This window comes from Theropithecus gelada, chromosome 10 (assembly GCF_003255815.1).
Source record: "Theropithecus gelada isolate Dixy chromosome 10, Tgel_1.0, whole genome shotgun sequence".
In the NCBI taxonomy this organism is placed as follows: Eukaryota; Metazoa; Chordata; class Mammalia; order Primates; family Cercopithecidae; genus Theropithecus; species Theropithecus gelada.
In genome coordinates, this window is record NC_037678.1 from 9,180,635 (window position 1) to 9,197,891 (window position 17,257).

Here is a 17,257-nt window from a genome sequence, read left to right on the forward strand (position 1 = left end):
CGCCTCCCAGCCCGTGTGTCCACTCCTTGCTTAAACTTGCCAGGGCTTCCTGCTGCCCCTAGGAGAAAGCCCAAGTTCCTTAGCTTGCTCCCAGGTCCTTGGAGACCAAGGCCCCCACCCCAGCTGCTCTGCTCCTCAGCCAGCCCCGCGCCATGCTGTGCCAGGATAGTGCCCCTGCTTCCTCTGCCTGGCAGGCAGAGAATTTGAACTTTTCCTTCAAGACCCCGCCTTCAAGAGCTTTTCCTTCAAGACCACTTCCTCCAGGAAGCCTCCTTTGGCCCTGAGGCTGAGTGAATCCCCTCCATGCCCCCACTGTCCCGTTAAGTCCTCTCAGTCAAGTGCCCTGGGCTGTGTCCGACTGCCGAAGCTAGCCCCACCAGGGCCCAGACAACCCGGCTTCCTCCCTGGGTCCCTGGCACCCAGCCCAGAGTGGTGCTGTGGGAGGCCATGACCTTGTGCCCCGCCCCCAGCCTCAGGATCATCCCATGGGATCTCACCAGCCTGGTGACCCAGGGTCCTGGGAGGCTGGGCAGGGAGCACCAGACTGGGAGTCTAGAGGCCTGGACTGTCGTAGCTCTCCTCTGCTTGATCTTGAAGAAGACACCCGCCCCTCAGGCCCAGCCCCACACTGTGCTGAGCACTGCAGAGACAGCAGCGCAGAGACATGGCCCGGGATTGCTAAGGGGTAATGGGGACAAACAGATCTGTAACTCAACTCCACTCTCCAGGGACCAGAGACCACAGCACTGTGCAATCTGTCCAGGGAGGTTGAACGTGCCCACTTATGGCCTTACCCATGAAGGAGTCAGGTTTGTCCAGGGAGCCTCGTGTCGACCCAAAGCTGTCAAGCGCATCCAGTCGGGTCTCCGAGTACGGCAGCAGGTCCAGGGGGTCTAGCGTGGGGCCCGGGGGATCGAGGGCATCCAGCACAGAGGCGGCCAGCTTCTTGGAGGGGTCCATGACCAAGCCGAAGGAGGCGGGGGGCAGTGGGCTGGAGACAGGGATGGAGCCACCCACCACAGGTGGTAGCAGTGGGGTCCCGCCGGGGAACACGGGTATCAGCTGGGGCAATTCACTAGGCACGCCGCTGCCAGACAGGCCACCCTGGACCAGAGACTACGAGGCAGGGACAGAGGGAGGGGTCAGAGGAAAACAGGACTGCCCAGGCCTGGGCAGCATCAGGCACTTGGGGAAGCAAGGAGACCTGCACCCTGTCCCCTGGCTTCAGCCTGTCCCACGGGGGAGCAGTGCTCACTATGGTCCCTTCTGGCCAGACATTCTGGAGCTTCATTTTTTTTCTTTTTTTTTTGGGACGGGGTCTTTTTTTTTTTTTTTTTTTTTTTTGAGACGGAGTCTTGCTCCATTGCACAGGCTGGAGTGCAGTGGCGTGATCTTGGCTCACTGCAACCTCCGCCTCCCAGGTTCAAGTGATTCTCCGGCCTCAGCCTCCTGAGGAGCTGAGACCAGAGGCATGCGCCACCATGCCCATCTAATTTTTGTATTTTTAGTGGAGACGGGGTTTCACCATGTTGGCCAGGCTGGTCTCGAATTCCTGACCTGAAGTGATCCGCCTGTCTTGGCCTTCCAAGGTGCTGGGATTACAGGCATGAGCCACCATGCCCAGTCTGCAGCTTCATTTCTGTCCCTACTGAGGCTTCCTCCTGAGACACATGACATGAGCATGGGGACCTTCCCTCCACCCCTGGGACAATGGAGACACAGTGGGGAGAGGGACTCAGGGGAGCACAAGGAGGGCGGTGTGGCTCACCAGCGAGTCCAGGAGGGTGTCCAGCTCTGGGCCAAAGACGTCCCCATCTGAGAAGTCATCCAGGCTGTCGGTGCTGGGGAGGGTCCTGCTGCTGTCCAGCGGGGCCAGCAGGTCCAGAACATGAGGGAATAGGGGCATCGTGGGCGTGGAGGGGAGGAGGGCCGGGGAGGCTCGAGGGTCCACATAGCAGTCTGCGGTGGGGTGGGCAAGAGATGAAGGGGAGCACTGCTTGGTGGGGGTGGAGGAGGCATCCTGGGCCCCACGACGCTCACCCAATACCTTCCCTTCTTCCTTCAGCTCTTCCCAGGAGCCCTGCCTTCCCCATCGGCTGATCCCACTGGCAGATGCTCAGGGGGTGGTCAAGGAAGGCCACGGCCCCAGAGCTGGGAGGGGCCCTCAGTCCTATGATGTCAACCCTTGGCCCAGGCTCAATGCCTGAATGTCCACTATTGCTGCCTCCTTCCTCTGGGGTAAGCAATGCCCTCTCCAGGGGACACTCTTAAAAAGGCAACCTTTTCTGGAAGCCAATGAGGAAGAGGAGGGGAAAGGGCTTTGGAAGAGGCGGGATGTGCAGGCAGCCTGGAGTGAAGGCCATGGAACTGTTGCACCCAGCTAAGAGGCAGCACCCCCCTCTGCCAGGCTAGAGATGCCCTCCCCTCCCTGAGCAGGTCTGTGGCTCTCAACCCACTGTTTTCTCCCATGCCTCAGGGAGTATCAGGGTGGAGAACCCCTCGAAGGCCCTCTCGTCTACAGGGCTGGGATGGGGAGAGGACTTGACTCCCCTGACCTCTAGGGGACATCAGGGGTGGGGGGCTGAGTGCCCCCCAACCTGGGGCCTCAGTTTCCACTTGTTCCCTCATATCAGGGACATTACCTGTTTCGATGTCATCTATGGACCCCAATCCATTAGAAGTTCCCTGTGGGGAGAGGGCCACAATGGCTCTGTGGCTGGGAAGGCCCCGATCCCGGCACCCAGGACCAGCCCCTCCCCACATGACTACGCTGTTGACCCGGCACCCAGGAGCACTTAGAGTGCCAGGGGAGATTAAAGCCCTCACATGCAGCTGGGCGCGGTGGTTTATGCCTGTAATCCCAGCACTTTGGGAGGCCGAGGTGGGCGGATCACCTGAGGTCAGAAACTTGAGACCAGCGTGGCCAACATGGTGAAACCTTATCTCTACTAAAAATACAAAAATTAGTCGGGCATGGTGGCAGGAGCCTGTAACCCCAGCTACTTGGGAGGCTGAGGCAGGAGAATGGTTTGAACCCAGGAGGCGGAGGTTGCAGTGAGCTGAGATCATGCCACTATACTCCAGCCTGGGCAACTCCGCCTCAAAAAAAAAAAAAAAAAAAAAAAGTCAGGGCGTGGTGGCTCATGTCTGTAATCCCAGCACTTTGGGAGGCCGAGGTGGGCAGATCACCTGAGGTCAGGAGTTCGAGACTAGCCTGACCAATATGGAGAAACCCCGTCTCTACTAAAAATACAAAATTAGCCGGGCGTGGTGGCACATGCCTGTAATCCCAGCTACTAGGAAGGCTGAGGCAGGAGAATCACTTGAACCCGGGAGGCAGAGGTTGTGGTGAGCCAAGATCGTGCCATTGCACTCCAGCCTGGGCAACAAGAGCGAAACTCCATCTCAAAAAAAAAAAAACAGCCCTCACACGTGCTGGGTCCTCACCCCTGTGGTGCCCAGCAAGGGGCTGGATGGGCCAGGAGGTGGGGGCATGGGATCAGTGGAGTACCACAGCTGCCCCTCTGGGGAGGGGTGGTGAAGGGCAGGGAGGGAACCTCTGAGTCTTGGCTTCCACCTGCCACGGGGTGGGGTCCTCACCCTGGTGAAGGCGGCAAGGGTCATACCAAGCCCCCCATGCAGCACCACAGATGGCTTGCAGTTCAAAGACAAAAGTGCCCTCTCCCTGGGTCCCCAGGCTCTCCTCTCCCATGGTAGCCCCAGGTCCCCCAGGAAGCAGAGAAGGAGATGCAGCCCAGGTGGGATCCCACTGCCTTCCTGCTGGAGGGAAGCTGGGCCTGAGCAGGCTGGACAGCCTAGGCAAAGTTCCCCATCCACTCTGGGCCTGCTTCACTCACTGCTGGGGAAGGCTATCAGGATGAAATGACCTGCTATGTGTGAAAAGCTTAGAATAGGTAGGGCCTGGCACACAGGAGGTGCTTTGTAAGTGTTTTGTTTGTTTGTTTGTTTTGAGACAGAGTCTCGCTCTGTTGCCCAGGTTGAAGTGCAGTGGCATGATCTTGGCTCACTGCAACCTCCACCCCCCGGGTTTAAGCAATTCTCCTGCCTCAGCCTCCTGAGTAGCTGGAATTACAGGCGCCCGTCACCACACCTGACTAACTAATTTTTTCGTATTTTTATTTTGTATTTTTTTTAATTTATTTATTTTGAGATGGAGTTTTGCTCTTGTTGCCCAGGCTGGAGTGCAATGGTACGATCTTGGCTCACCGAAACCTCTGCCTCCTAGGTTCAAGTGAATCTCCTGCCTCAGCCTCCCGAGCAGCTGGGATTACAGGCATGTGACACCACGCCTGGCTAATGTTTGTATTTTTAGAGACGGGGTTTCTCCATGTTTGTCAGGCTGGTCTCGAACTCCCGACCTTAGGTGATCCATCTGCCTCAGCCTCCCAAAGTGCTGGGATTACAGGCGTAAGCCACCGCACCCAGCCTTTTGTATTTTTAGTAGAGATGAGGTTTCGCCACGTTGCTCAGGCTGGTTTCAAACTCCTGAGCTCAGGCAATCCGCCTGCCTTGGCCTCCCAAAGTGCTGGGATTACAGGGGTGAGCCACCGCACCCACTTTTTTTTTTTTTTTTTTTTTTTTGAGATGGAGTCTTGCTCAGTCACCCAGGCTGGAGTGCAATGGTGTGATCTCAGCTCACTACAACCTCCGCCTCCGACATTCAAGTGATTCTCTAGTCTCGGCCTCCCGAGTAGCTGGGATTACAGGCACATGCCACCACGCCCAGCTAATTTTTGAATTTTTTTTTTTTTTGAGACAGAGTCTCGCTCTGTCGCCCAGGCTGGAGTACAGTGGCGTGATCTCGGTTCACTGCAAGCTCCGCCTCCCAGGTTCACGCCATTTTCCTGCCTCAGCCTCCTGAGTAGCTGGGACTACAGGCACCCGCCACCATGCCCGACTAATTTTTTGTATTTTTTAGTAGAGACGGGGTTTCACTGTGTTAGCCAGGATGGTCTGGATCTCCTGACCTCGTGATCCGCCTGCCTCGGCCTCCCAGAGTGTTGGGATTACAGGCGTGAGCCACCGCGCCCAGCCAATTTTTGAATTTTTTAGTAGAGACAGGGTTTCACCATGTTGGCCAGGTTGATCTCAAACTCCTGACTTCAAATGATCCACCCGCCTCAGCCTCCCAATGTGCTGAGATTACAGGCGTGAGCCATCATGCCTGGCCTGTGTTTATTAGATGCACAGCATAAGTTCCTGAGTCCCAGCTATCAGGAAACTGGCCTGGGAGAGCCGGTGTTTTATTCACCAGCTCCCACGCTCCGAAATTCAGGCCGTGGTGCATCCTTCCCTGTCCTGACAACCTCCCCTTTTTCTCTGAGTCCTTCACAGTCCAGTTCAAGTCCTGCTTCCCTGGTGAGGCCCTGGGGGGCCCCGCCCTTTCTGTGTCCCCACAGAGGGCCAGATGGAGGACCAGATTCCACCACTAGCCTTCTTTTCCCAGGACCAGCAGCCACAGGACCAGGAGCTAGATTCATCCGGCATCCTGCCTCATGCCAGCCCAGGCCAGCATCTCACACCCACTGTGGGGTTTAGCCCTCGGTCCAGGCGCCCTGCGAGGTAGCATCCCATGGCATGGAAATGTCAGCCCAGAAAGTTGCCATGCACAGATCAGAGCAGGGCTGTCTGATCCACGAGCCTGCCCTGAGTCTGTCCCCTGGAATTGTACACTCCCCCACCCACACCTGCACCAACACCCTGCACCTCCTTCCCACACCTGAGCCTGCCATGGAGCACATGGCAAATGTGTGCACTTCAGTCTCTGGAGTGTTTGCTCACCACAGATTGGCTGCCAAACCAAGGCCGCCATGCTGGATCACAGAGGTGCTATCCTCATGGTAAGTACATAAAGTTTTTTTTTTTTTTTTTTGAGATGGAGTCTCGCTCTGTCACCCAGGCTGGAGTGCAGTGGCACGATCTCGGCTCACAGAACACTCCGCCTCCCGGGTTGGTACCATTCTCCTGCCTCAGCCTCCCGAGCAGCTGGGACTACAGGCGCCCGCCAGCACGCCCGGCTAATTTTTTTTTGTATTTTTAGTAGAGACGAGGTTTCATTGTGTTAGCCAGGATGGTCTCGATCTCCTGGCCTTGTGATCCGCCTGCCTCAGCCTCCCAAAGTGCTGGGATTACAGGCATAAGCCACCGCGCCCGGCACATAAAATCTTTGAGGGAAAAGAGAGGTACCAGATAAACATCTCTAGGGAAAGAGGTGATTCTCCCTGCTAGGTCCTGCCCATGGCTCCCAGGCCATACAGGACAAAGTCACCTTCTCAGCCCTCCTGCCCATGCCATCAACTCAGCCTGCCAGGCTCACTCTTCCTGCCCTTCTGCATGGCACTCCTTCTGGTGACATCCGTTTAGCAACAAAGGTCTATGGAGCTCTATCTCTCCTGCAGACGCCCTGCTGGGAGCTTTCACACTGACCCATTGTAATTCTACAACCTCCACAAAAATAGCAGGTACTGGACCCCTGTGAAAGAGAAGGAAGCTAAGGCTCTGAGAGGTGGAGTGGCCTGCGTAGATAAGGAGCAGGCTCAGGATCTGAGCCAAAGCACGTCCCACTGCAGAGCCCAGGCTATTCTGAGCCCCATGGGAGGAACTGGTCTTGTGGTCTGGGGTGTCTGTCGCCCTTGCTGCTTAGCCTTTGCGCACAGGCTGTGTCCCTGGTCATGAGTGCCGTTTCCCCGCTCTCCAGCTCTCCCTTCCTCTTAGTCTTGCTTCCCTGGCTCGCTGAAGCCCTCTCCCACCAAGGCTGCCTTGGGCTCTCTGTTCCTGGAACTCACAGCCCTCCTTGCATCTTGCTCCCCACGCTGCCAGAGGCAGCTCTTGCACAGACTCTGTCTTGTAGGGCCTCTGCCTGGCTCCTAGGTCATAAGAAGCTCCCTGAGGGCACAGCCTGGACCATCCCCACTTCCAGGTGCACATGTGGAATGACCAGCCGGCTGAACGAATACGGTGCTCATGGTGGAGAACCTACAAGGACCCCTGCAGCCTGCATTTACCTGTGTCTGTGCACAACTGACAGAAGGCCAGGGGCTCTGGCTGGGACACCACCTTGCCCTCATGTGTCCTAGGGCCACTCTGTGTGTGCACGTGCACATGTGTGTACCATGTTGGGCAAACTGAGTTCATGAGGCAGGGTCTCAACTGGTCCTCTCCACTGTGGGCTTCTTAGAGCCCTCCCGAACCATGCCCCACCTGACCTCTATGAACGTGCGGGAGGAGCCCAGAAAGATTGCAGGGATGGGTGAACGGCCTGGCTGGGACCGGGAGTGCCTGGTGCCAGGTATGGCGCCATCTGTGGTCATCTGGCTGCAGACTGAGCAGGGCTTTGAGGCCTGGCCCTGGAGAGCTGGGCATTCAGCCCATATTTGCTGTGGCCCCCTGGCCACAGTCATCAGTCATTCAACAAATATCTTTTGAGCATCTGCTGTGCCTGCCCAGCCCCAGCTCCGCTTGCTGTGATGAGAAGCTACCTCAGTGCTCTATTCCCAGTGTCCGAACTGACACTGGGTACAAAGCAGTACTCAATAAACACCTTCTGAATCAATGAATAGAATTAATGCTGCCTCCCTTCAATGCCTTCCCAATGCTAAGACTGAGCTTCTCACCAGGGCCCAAGCGGTCTGGCTTATATCTCCTGTTCCAGGACCCCCAGGGGGTTGCCTGCCTTGGCGTTGGTTCCTCCCACACTCTGAGCTCCCCCAGGCCTCAGGGTCTTTGTAAACACCTTCCCCCGGTCTGGAATGCTGTTTCTTTTTTTTTTTTTTTTTTTTTTTGAGACGGAGTCTCGTTCTGTCGCCCAGGCTGGAGTGCAGTGGCCGGATCTCAGCTCACTGCAAGCTCCGCCTCCCGGGTTCCCGCCATTCTCCTGCCTCAGCCTCCCGAGTAGCTGGGACTACAGGCGCCGCCACCTCGCCCGGCTAATTTTTTGTGTTTTTAGTAGAGACGGGGTTTCGCCGTGTTAGCCAGGATGGTCTCGATCTCCTGATCTTGTGATCCGCCCGTCTCGGCCTCCCAAAGTGCTGGGATTACAGGCTTGAGCCACCGCGCCCGGCCAAGGAATGCTGTTTCACCTGCACACCTACCCCTAACTCTTCAACCTTCTGGTCTCAGCTTAAATGTCACTAAATCCTGTCTAAATCAGGCCTCCCAGTTGCAATGGCTCAGGTCTCCCCACACTCTGCCTTCAGAGTCTTCATCACGGTTTGTAACCAGAAATGATCTGGCTGATGTCCTAATGTCCATCCTGGACTGTGTGAGCTCTTTGAAGGCAGGGAACAGATTTGTTTTGTTCATCACATACCCAACCCCAAGCTCAGTGCTTGGCCCATACTGGGTAAACTTAGACAAATCACTTGTCATTCATTTAGTGTTTCCTCTTTGGAGCACCTGGTACGTGCCAGGCCTAATAATTTCTTTTGTTTTTGAGATGGAGTCTTGTTCTGTCTCTCAGGCTGGAGTGTAATGGCGTGATCTCAGCTTACTGCAAACTGAGCCTCCTGGGTTCAAGTGATTCTCCTGCCTCATCTTCCCAAGTAGCTGGAACTACAGGTGCACGCCACCACGCCCTGCTAATTTTTGTATTTTTAGTTGAGATAGGGTTTCACCATATTGGCCAGGCTGGTCTTTAACTCCCGAAATTAACTGATCACCCACCTCAGCCTCCCAAAGTGCTGGGATTACAGGCATGAGCCACCGTGCCTGGCACACATACCGTGAGTGCTACAAAGGCAGATCATCACCTGCCTCCTTTGCAGGCTGGGAGGCCCCTGAGGGCAAGGACGCAGCTCTCTCAGGCCCAGGGCCAAGAGTGTTTTGTGGGCCTCCTTGTGGAATGAATGAAAGAAAGTGCTGCAAAGCTCTGGAGGAGGGAGGCCTGCTGCTACCTCGCTGTGTGACACTGGCCCTGTCCCCGCCCCACTCTGTGCCTCAGTTTCCCTTAACGTACAAGGTGGCAGGACCTCGGGTTCCATCAGTGCTCTTATAGCCCATCCCTCACTTTCCAGAAAGCCTCGAAGTCTACCTGAGCAGCTCCTGTGTGGTGAGTGGGGGGCAGGGGTCTTAGTCATGTGCCAGGCCCTGCCCCACCTCCCAGGATGAGCCAGGCCTGACAGGGGCGCACAAGTGTCTTGGCCCTTAGGAGGAGTCCCTAGCTCGGGACAGCACAGCAGCTCTCCGCCGTGACTGCCCACTTCATTTCCTGCTGGGTCCCGTGTGCCGGGTTATCAAGCACTTTCCTCCCTTGTTTCTGTTGAGGGATGGTTCGCATTTCAGAACGTGGACTCTGAAGGACCTGCCCAAGGCTGCAGGGCCCAGTTGGGCTCTTCCTTGTCAGAATCCTCAGTCTCAGCTGCCCCTCCCCAGCAGAGTCACCAAGCCAGGGAGAGCAGAATGGGTGTCAGCAGGGGCATGCCCTTGAGCTGGGCTTTGAAAAGCAAAGAGCTAGAGAAAGGCAGGGTGGGGAAGAGGAAGACATTCGAGGCCCAGGGGACTGAACCTGCAGAAAGGCTGGTGAGAAAAAAAGCAACACAGCAGGAAATGTGGGGCGGGAGGCAGAAGGAAGTCACATGGGACCAGGTGCCCAGACTGTGTCCTGGCCAGGGTCCATGAGTAAGGCTGCCCCCAGTGGCTCCCCGGCAATGACCCCTCCCTGCCAACAGCAGCCATGGCCTGTCCCCACACCCTGCCCCCGTGGTCATGGGAGGCACCTCCTGGGGAGGCGGAGGCCCCTGGACCTGCTGCCTGAGGTCATTTATACCCAGAGAGAGTGAATCCAAACCTCTCGTAATGGATAAATCAAGACAGGTTGGCTCAGCCCCAATCCTACCTGGTCTGCCACGCCAGCCGCAGTGCCATTACTGAGCAGAGAAAAGGTTTCCAATTCCTGCCAGAGATTGGAGAGAGGTGGGCAGAGGTAAAGATTCTGAAAAGATGCTCAAGGTCCCCTCAGCCGGGGCAGGAAAGAAGCCCTGACACAGGCAGCTGGGGTCTGCAGTGTCCCTTGAGAGTCCCTGTCCCCAGGCCTGCCGGAAATCACCTGCTCTGTCTCTCTGGGTCAGATTCTGGGGTTTTCTTCCTCCAACCTTGACCTGGGTAGAGGACCTCCCTGCACACCTCTGCTGTGTGTCATGCACCATGCTAGACACCGTCTCCAGTATTCTATCTTTTTATTTATTTGTTAATTTTTAAAATTGTTTTCTGAGACAGAATCTCACTTTGTCCCATAGGCTGGAGTGCAGGGGTGATCTCGGCTCCCTGCAGCCTTGACCTCTGGGGTTCATGTGATCCTCCCACCTGTCTCCCAAGTAGCTGAGACTACAGGCGCGCACTACCACACCAGGCTAATTTTTGTACTTTTTGGAGAGATACGGTTTTGCCATGTTGCCCAGGTTGGTCTTGAACTCCTGAGCTCAAGCAAACTGCCTACCTCAGCTTCCCAAAGTACTATGATTATAGGCATGAACCACTGCGCCCGGCCCATTCTCTCTCTTTTTTTTTTTGAGACGGAGTTTTACTCTTGTTGCCCAGGCTGGAGTGCAATGGCGCGATCTTAGCTCACTGCAACTTCTGCCTCCCAGGTTCAAGTGATTCTCCTGCCTCAGCCTCCTGGGTAGCTGGGATTACAGGCATGCACCACCACACTTGGTTAATTTTTGTATTTTTAGTAGAGATGGGGTTTCTCCATATTGATCAGGCTGGTCTCGAACTCCTGACCTCAGGTGATCTGCCCGTCTCGACCTCCCAAAGTGCTGGGATTACAGGTGTGAGGCACCGCACCCGGCCCATCCATTCTCTCTTTTTAATCCTCCCATGAGCCCTCTGGGGTGGGCATAAATTATCTCCATCCTCCGGGTGAGGAAACCAAGGTGGAAAGAGATGAACTAACTTGCTCAAGGTCACAGCAGAGACTCGAGTCACGAGCTTTCCCATGTGCAGCCTCCTGGCCCTTGGCAGGTGCCAAATGAATCTGTGTGGATCTGAACCAGCCAAACGGATACCAACACTTCAAATTTGCACCATAGGGGGGTTATTTTAGAACATAATGCTGAAGGACGCCAGTGTCAACTCAGGCCACCTCCAGGTGATTAAAGTCAGCCAGCGCAGGGGGGGAGCGGTTTTCAACAGCTGGAGTCTAAGGTGAGCTAGAAGCGGTGGCTGCTATCTCCTTTTCTGAAAGGTTCCGGGGCTTTCAGCCAACAGACAAGGAAGATCACCTGCTGTCGCTCCCCTCTGTCCTAACTTGGCCCTGGCCACCCTCACCCACCTTCTCCACGGTGCCTGGTCCCTCGCTTCAGACCTCCTCACATCCACACCGACCCTCCCAGGGTCCCGAGCCCACCTACCTGGGGCCTCTTATATGCCTTGCGAACTCGCAACCCCAGTTTCTGGGCCAGCTCTTGACCAAGCTGAGTCACGCTTTCATCCTGCAGAGGACAAGACACAGGGTGGTGGGTCAGTCTGCCCGGGCTCACAAAGCCGTGCTCCTGGACACCTGTGCAGCCCTATGGGGGGAGGTCATGGTCACCCCATGTTACAGATGAGAAAGTGAGGCCCCAGGAGGTGACCCTGGCTTGACCAAGTCACACAGCTAATGAGTGGTGGCACCAGGACCACCACCCCATGCTTCTGTTTTTCCTTTTATTTGGGGGTAGAAAATGAATGATTTTGTTTTTATTTTAATACAGTCTTTCTATTTCTAAAATTTAGCAAGTGACAGTGTCACTGTAGAAGGGAAGAATGTTACAGGGAGAGCAAGTGCTCCCTGGGTCTCCCCCTTCTCCCCAGGTCTTTCCAGGACGGAATCACACTCTGCTGGGCTGATGTGTTTCCTTAGCGCTCTTTTCTAGGAATACATGAATGCAGACCTATAAAGAATGCTGAGTTCTGGCCAGGCTCAGTGGCTCATGCCTGTAATCCCAGCACGTTGGGAGGCCGAGGCAGGGAGGATCGCTTGAGGTCAGGAGTTCGAGACCAGCCTGGCCAACATGGTGAAAACCTGTCTCTACTAAAAATACAAAAAATAGCCGGGTGTGGTGGTGCGCGCCTGTAATCCCAGCTACCCAGGAGGCTGAAGCAGGAGAATTGCTTGGACCAGGGAGGCAGAGGTTGCCGAGATCACACCACTGCACTCCAGCCTGGGCAACAGTGAGACTTCGTCTCCAAAAACAATTTTAAAATAAAATAAGGCCAGGCGCGGTAGCTCAAGCCTGTGATCCCAGCACTTTGGGAGGCCGAGACGGGTGGATCACAAGGTCAGGAGATCGAGACCATCCTGGCAAACACGGTGAAACCCCGTCTCTACTAAAAAATACAAAAAACTAGCCGGGCGAGGTGGCGGGCGCCTGTAATCCCAGCTACTACTCGGAGGCTGAGGCAGGAGAATGGTGTAAACCCGGGAGGCGGAGCATGCAGTGAGCTGGGATCTGGCCACTGCACTCCAGCCTGGGCGACAGAGCGAGACTCCGTCTCAAAAAAAATAAAAAAAATAAAAAATAAAAAATAAAAAATAAAATAAAATAAAATAAAATAAAATTTAAAAAAAAAAAGAATGCTTAGTTCTGGCCGGGCACGGTGGCTCATGCCTGTAATCCCAGCACTTTGGGAGGCTGAGGTGGGCGGATCACCTGAGGTCAGGAGTTCAAGACCAGCCTGGCCAACATGGTGAAACCCCGTCTCTACTAAAAATAGAAAAATTAGCCGGGCATGGTGGCGGGTGCCTGTAATCCCAGCTATTCAGGAGGTTGAGGCAGGAGAATCACTTGAATTCAAGAGGCAGTGGTTGCAGTGAGCTGAGATCATGCCACTGCACTCCAGCCTGGACAACAGAGCAATACCCTATCTAAAAAAAAAAAAAAAGCTTAGTTTTGTTTTGTGGGGATTTGGGGATTGTCTCTTTCTTTTTTGTTTTGTTTTTTTGAGATGGAGTCTTGCTCTGTCCCCCAGGCTGGAGTGCAATGGCGTGATCTCAGCTCACCACAGCCTTTGCCTCCTGGGTTCAAGAGATTCTCCTGCCTTAGCCTTCCGCGTAGCTGGGATTACAGGCATGTGCCACCATGCCCAGTTAATTTTTTTTTTTTGTATTTTAGTAGAGACGGGGTTTCACCATGTTGGCCAGGCTGGTCTTGAACTCCTGACCTCAAGTGATCCACCCGCCTCGGCCTCCCAAAATGTTGGGATTACAAGCGTGAGCCACTGTGCCTGGCTGTCTCTTTCTTTTTTATTTTTATTTTTATTTATTTATTTTTTTGAGACGGAGTCTCGCTCTGTCGCCCAGGCTGGAGTGCAGTGGCTGGATCTCAGCTCACTGCAAGCTCCGCCTCCCGGGTTCACGCCATTCTCCTGCCTCAGCCTCCCAAGTAGCTGGGACTACAGGCGCCCACCACCTCGCCCAACTATTTTTTTGTATTTTTTTTTTAGTAGAGACGGGGTTTCACCGTGTTAGCCAGGATGGTCTCGATCTCCTGACCTCGTGATCCACCCGTTTCGGCCTCCCAAAGTGCTGGGATTACAGGCTTGAGCCACCGCGCCCGGCCCTCTTTCTTTTTTTAAACAGGAATGAGGTCACATTATATAGTTCTACAACTTGTTTCTAAAACCAAACAACGTCCTGCAACCCTCAGCAAGTGAGGATACATAGGTGAGGCACAGGGTTGTAAGGCCCAAAGGAGCCAGGGCATGGAAAGCTTGCAACAGTGCCTGGACCACACTTAGTGACCACTGGACAGCAACCATCCTTCCTTCCCTTCCCAGGCTGTAATACAGAACATGCATTACGTGCCAAGCATGAGTGAGGGGCAAAGGATACCCCAGCGAACAGGGCAGATGGGCCCAGGCCTCATGGAGATTCCAATCCAAAGGGGGAGATCAGTCAGTGAACAAAGAAACAGGTGGCTACAAACTGGGGTCCAGGCACAAAGGGGCAAGGAAGGCACTGACATCTGGGCATGTGTCTACCTCCTACCTCACTGACAAGCTCCTGGAGGCCAGGGCCTGGGTTGGAGTCATCTGTGGTCCCCAGTGCCCAGCATGGAGCAGGGGCTCAGTCAGTGTTTGCCCAACAAAGATTGGGAAAAGAGAGAGTTCCCTCAAGCAGAGCCAGGAGCCCTTAGTTACTTTCGCCTGGCCATTTACTAACCCTAACTGGGTCCCGGCTCCTTTCTATCCCCTGTGCTGGGGATGAAAGCTGCTTTGTCCTCCTCATGAGTAAGTACCAGTGAGACCTGGGTGTGGATCTGTTGTGGACATTCTAAAATGCTATATGGATCAGGGGACTATGGTCATACAGAAAGGCTGTTTTTTGTTTCTTTTTTAATAGACAAGCTCTTGCTTTGTCAAACTCAGGTTGAAGTGCAATGGCGCAATCACAGCTCACTGCAACCTCCACCTCTTGGGCTCAAGCGATCCTCCCACCTCAGCCTCCTGAGTAGCTGAGATCTCAGGTGCATGCCGTCATGCCCAGCTAATTTTTAAAAAAATTTTTGTAGAAACGGGGTCTTGCTATGTTGCTCAGGCTGGTTGCAAACTCCTGAGCTCAAATGATCCTCCCACCTTGGCCTGCCACAGTGCTGAGATTACAGGCATGAGCCACTGTGTCTGGCCAAGAAAGATTCTTAATTGTGAACTAAACAGAATTAGAGAAACAAGAATAAGCAATAAGCATGGTAACACAAATGTGTTCTGAACACTTACTGTGTCTGGCCATTGTGCTAACTGCCCTATACGATTTTCATATTCTATCCTTGGCACAGCCCTAGGATGCACGGTCATCACCCCATTTTACAGGGGTGCAAACCAAGGCTTAGAAAAGCTAAGCCATGGCCAAGGTCACATAACTAGTAGGTGACAGACCCAAGATTAGAACCCAAACCCAGGCCAGCTCTCTAGCATCAACATCCTTGACCACTGTGCACACTGCCTGTCCTCTGCTCTGCCCACCCAAATCCTTCTTGCCACTTTCTGCCCTACTCAATCCAGGGAGCCTTCCAGGATTCTGGTCACTCTTTTCCTTTCCACCCTTCCTGGGTAGCATTAACCCTTCCCCAACTTCTTTCACATCCATTATTTCAGGGATAAAGTAGGAAGGGGATCGTGTAGATGTGGAACTGATGTGCAGAGATGGGAAGTGCTTCTTCACACTCATGCTGAGAGTCACAGGTGGAGCCAGGTTTAGACCCCAGCTGCTTTCATTTGTCTCCAGTGGGCTGTGGGACCCTGTGGGGCACAGATCTGTGGTCCAGGGCCACCTCACAGGCTCTCTATTCATTATTTCTCATTGTTTCTTCCCCACCTAGTGACAGCTATGATAGCAAGACCTCAGCTTTATTTATTTATTTATTTATTTTATTTATTGAGACAGAGTCTCACTCTGCTGCCCAAGCTGGAGTGCAGTGGCGTGATCTCAGCTCAATGCAACCTCCATCTCCTGTGTTCAAGCAATTCTCCTGCCTCAGCCTCCCGAGTCGCTGGGACCATAGGTGTGCACCACCATGCCTGCGTAACTTTTTTTTTTTTTTTTTTTTTTTTTTTTTTGAGACGGAGTCTTGCTTTGTCGTCCGGGCTGGAGTGCAGTGGCCGGATCTCAGCTCACTGCAAGCTCCGCCTCCCAGGTTTACGCCATTCTCCTGCCTCAGCCTCCCGAGTAGCTGGGACTACAGGCGCCTGCCACCTCGCCCAGCTAGTTTTTTGTATTTTTTAGTAGAGACGGGGTTTCACGGTGTTAGCCAGGATGGTCTCGATCTCCTGACCTCGTGATCCGCCCGTCTCGGCCTCCCAAAGTGCTGGGATTACAGGCTTCAGCCACCGCGCCCAGCCGTAACTTTTTTTTTTTTGAGACGGAGTCTCACTCGGTCGCCAGGCTGGAATGCAGTGTCACGATCACGGCTCACTGCAACCTCCGCCTCCCAGCTTCAAGCGATTCTCCTGCCTCAGCCTCCTGAGTAGCTGGGACTACAGGTACACGCCACGGCGCCTGGCTAACTTTTATATTTTTAGTAGAGACAGGGTTTCACCATGTTGGCCAGGATGGTCTCAATCTCTTGACCTCGTGATCTGCCCACCTCGGCCTCCCGAAGTGCTGGGATTACAGGCATGAGGCACTGCACCTGGCCGAGGTCACCCTTTTACTCCTCATGTCAGTTATGTGCTCCTTCAGTGCAGAGGTTAAAAGCACTGACTCTAGAATCAGACTGCCTGGGTTCAAGTCTTAGCTCTGCCACCTACTGGCTGTTATGATCTTGGGTAAGTCAGTTTTGTCTTTTCTTTTGTTTTGTTTGAGATAGAGTCTTGTTCTGTTGTCCAGGCTGGAGTGCAGTGGCGCAATCTCAGCTCACTACAACCTCTGCCTCCTGGGTTCACACCATTCTCCTGCTTCAGCCTCCCGAGTAGCTGGGATTACAGGTGCCCGCCATCACATCTGGCTACTTTTGTATTTTTAGTAGAGATGGGGTTTCACCATGTTAGCCAGGCTGGTCTCAAACTCCTGACCTCGTGATCCACCCGCTTCAGCCTCCCAAAGTGCCGAGATTACAGGTGTGAGCCACCATGCCTGGGCTTTTTTTTGTTTGTTTGTTTGTTTCCTTGAGATGGAGTCTCGCTCTGTTGCTCAGGCTGGAGTGCAGTGGTGCGATCTCGGCTCACTGCAACTTCTGCCTCCCAGGTTCAAGCGATTCTCCTGCCTCAGCCTCCCAAGTAGCTGGGATTACAGGTGTGCATCACCACACCCAGCTAATTTTTGTATTTTTAGTAGAGATGGGGTTTCGCCATGTTGGCGAGGCTGGTCTCAAACTCCTGACCTTGGGTGATCCATGCACCTCAGCCCCTCAAAGTGCTGGGATTACAGGCATGAGCCACCGTGCCTGGCCTTTTTTTTTTTTTTTTTTTTGAGATGGAGTCTCACTCTGTCACCCGAGCTGAAGTGCAGTGGCACAATCTCAGCTCACTGCAATCTCCGCCTCCTAGGTTCAAGCAATTCTCCTGCCTCAGCCTCCCGAGTAGCTGGGATTACAGGCGCATGCCACCATGCCCGGCTAAATTTTGTATTTTTAGTAGAGATGGGGTTTTGCCATGTTGGCTAGGCTGGTCTCGAACTCCTGACCTCAGGTGATTCACCTGCCTCAGCCTTCCAAAGTGCTGAGACTACAGGCGTGAGCCACTGTGTCTGGCCCCATCTTTAAAATGAGGATAATCACGGTATCTGCCTCTTAGGGTTATTGCGAGGATTAGGTGAGTTAAT

The 17,257-nt window shown here is 54.1% G+C and overlaps 1 protein-coding gene across 2 annotated transcripts in view; it reads right to left on the reverse strand.

Moving 5' to 3' along the window:
- ZC3H7B (zinc finger CCCH-type containing 7B) overlaps nucleotides 1–17,257 on the reverse strand; it is a 66,543-nt gene that overhangs the window by 19,261 nt on the left and 30,025 nt on the right. For both annotated transcript variants that reach the window (XM_025400396.1, XM_025400397.1), the window contains 5 exons: nucleotides 11,370–11,450; nucleotides 9,854–9,910; nucleotides 2,643–2,685; nucleotides 1,769–1,959; nucleotides 795–1,116 (listed from right to left, as the gene is read on the reverse strand). In XM_025400396.1, coding sequence (XP_025256181.1) covers nucleotides 795–1,116; nucleotides 1,769–1,959; nucleotides 2,643–2,685; nucleotides 9,854–9,910; nucleotides 11,370–11,450 — 694 coding nt within the window. The remainder of the gene's footprint in view (nucleotides 1–794; nucleotides 1,117–1,768; nucleotides 1,960–2,642; nucleotides 2,686–9,853; nucleotides 9,911–11,369; nucleotides 11,451–17,257) is intronic.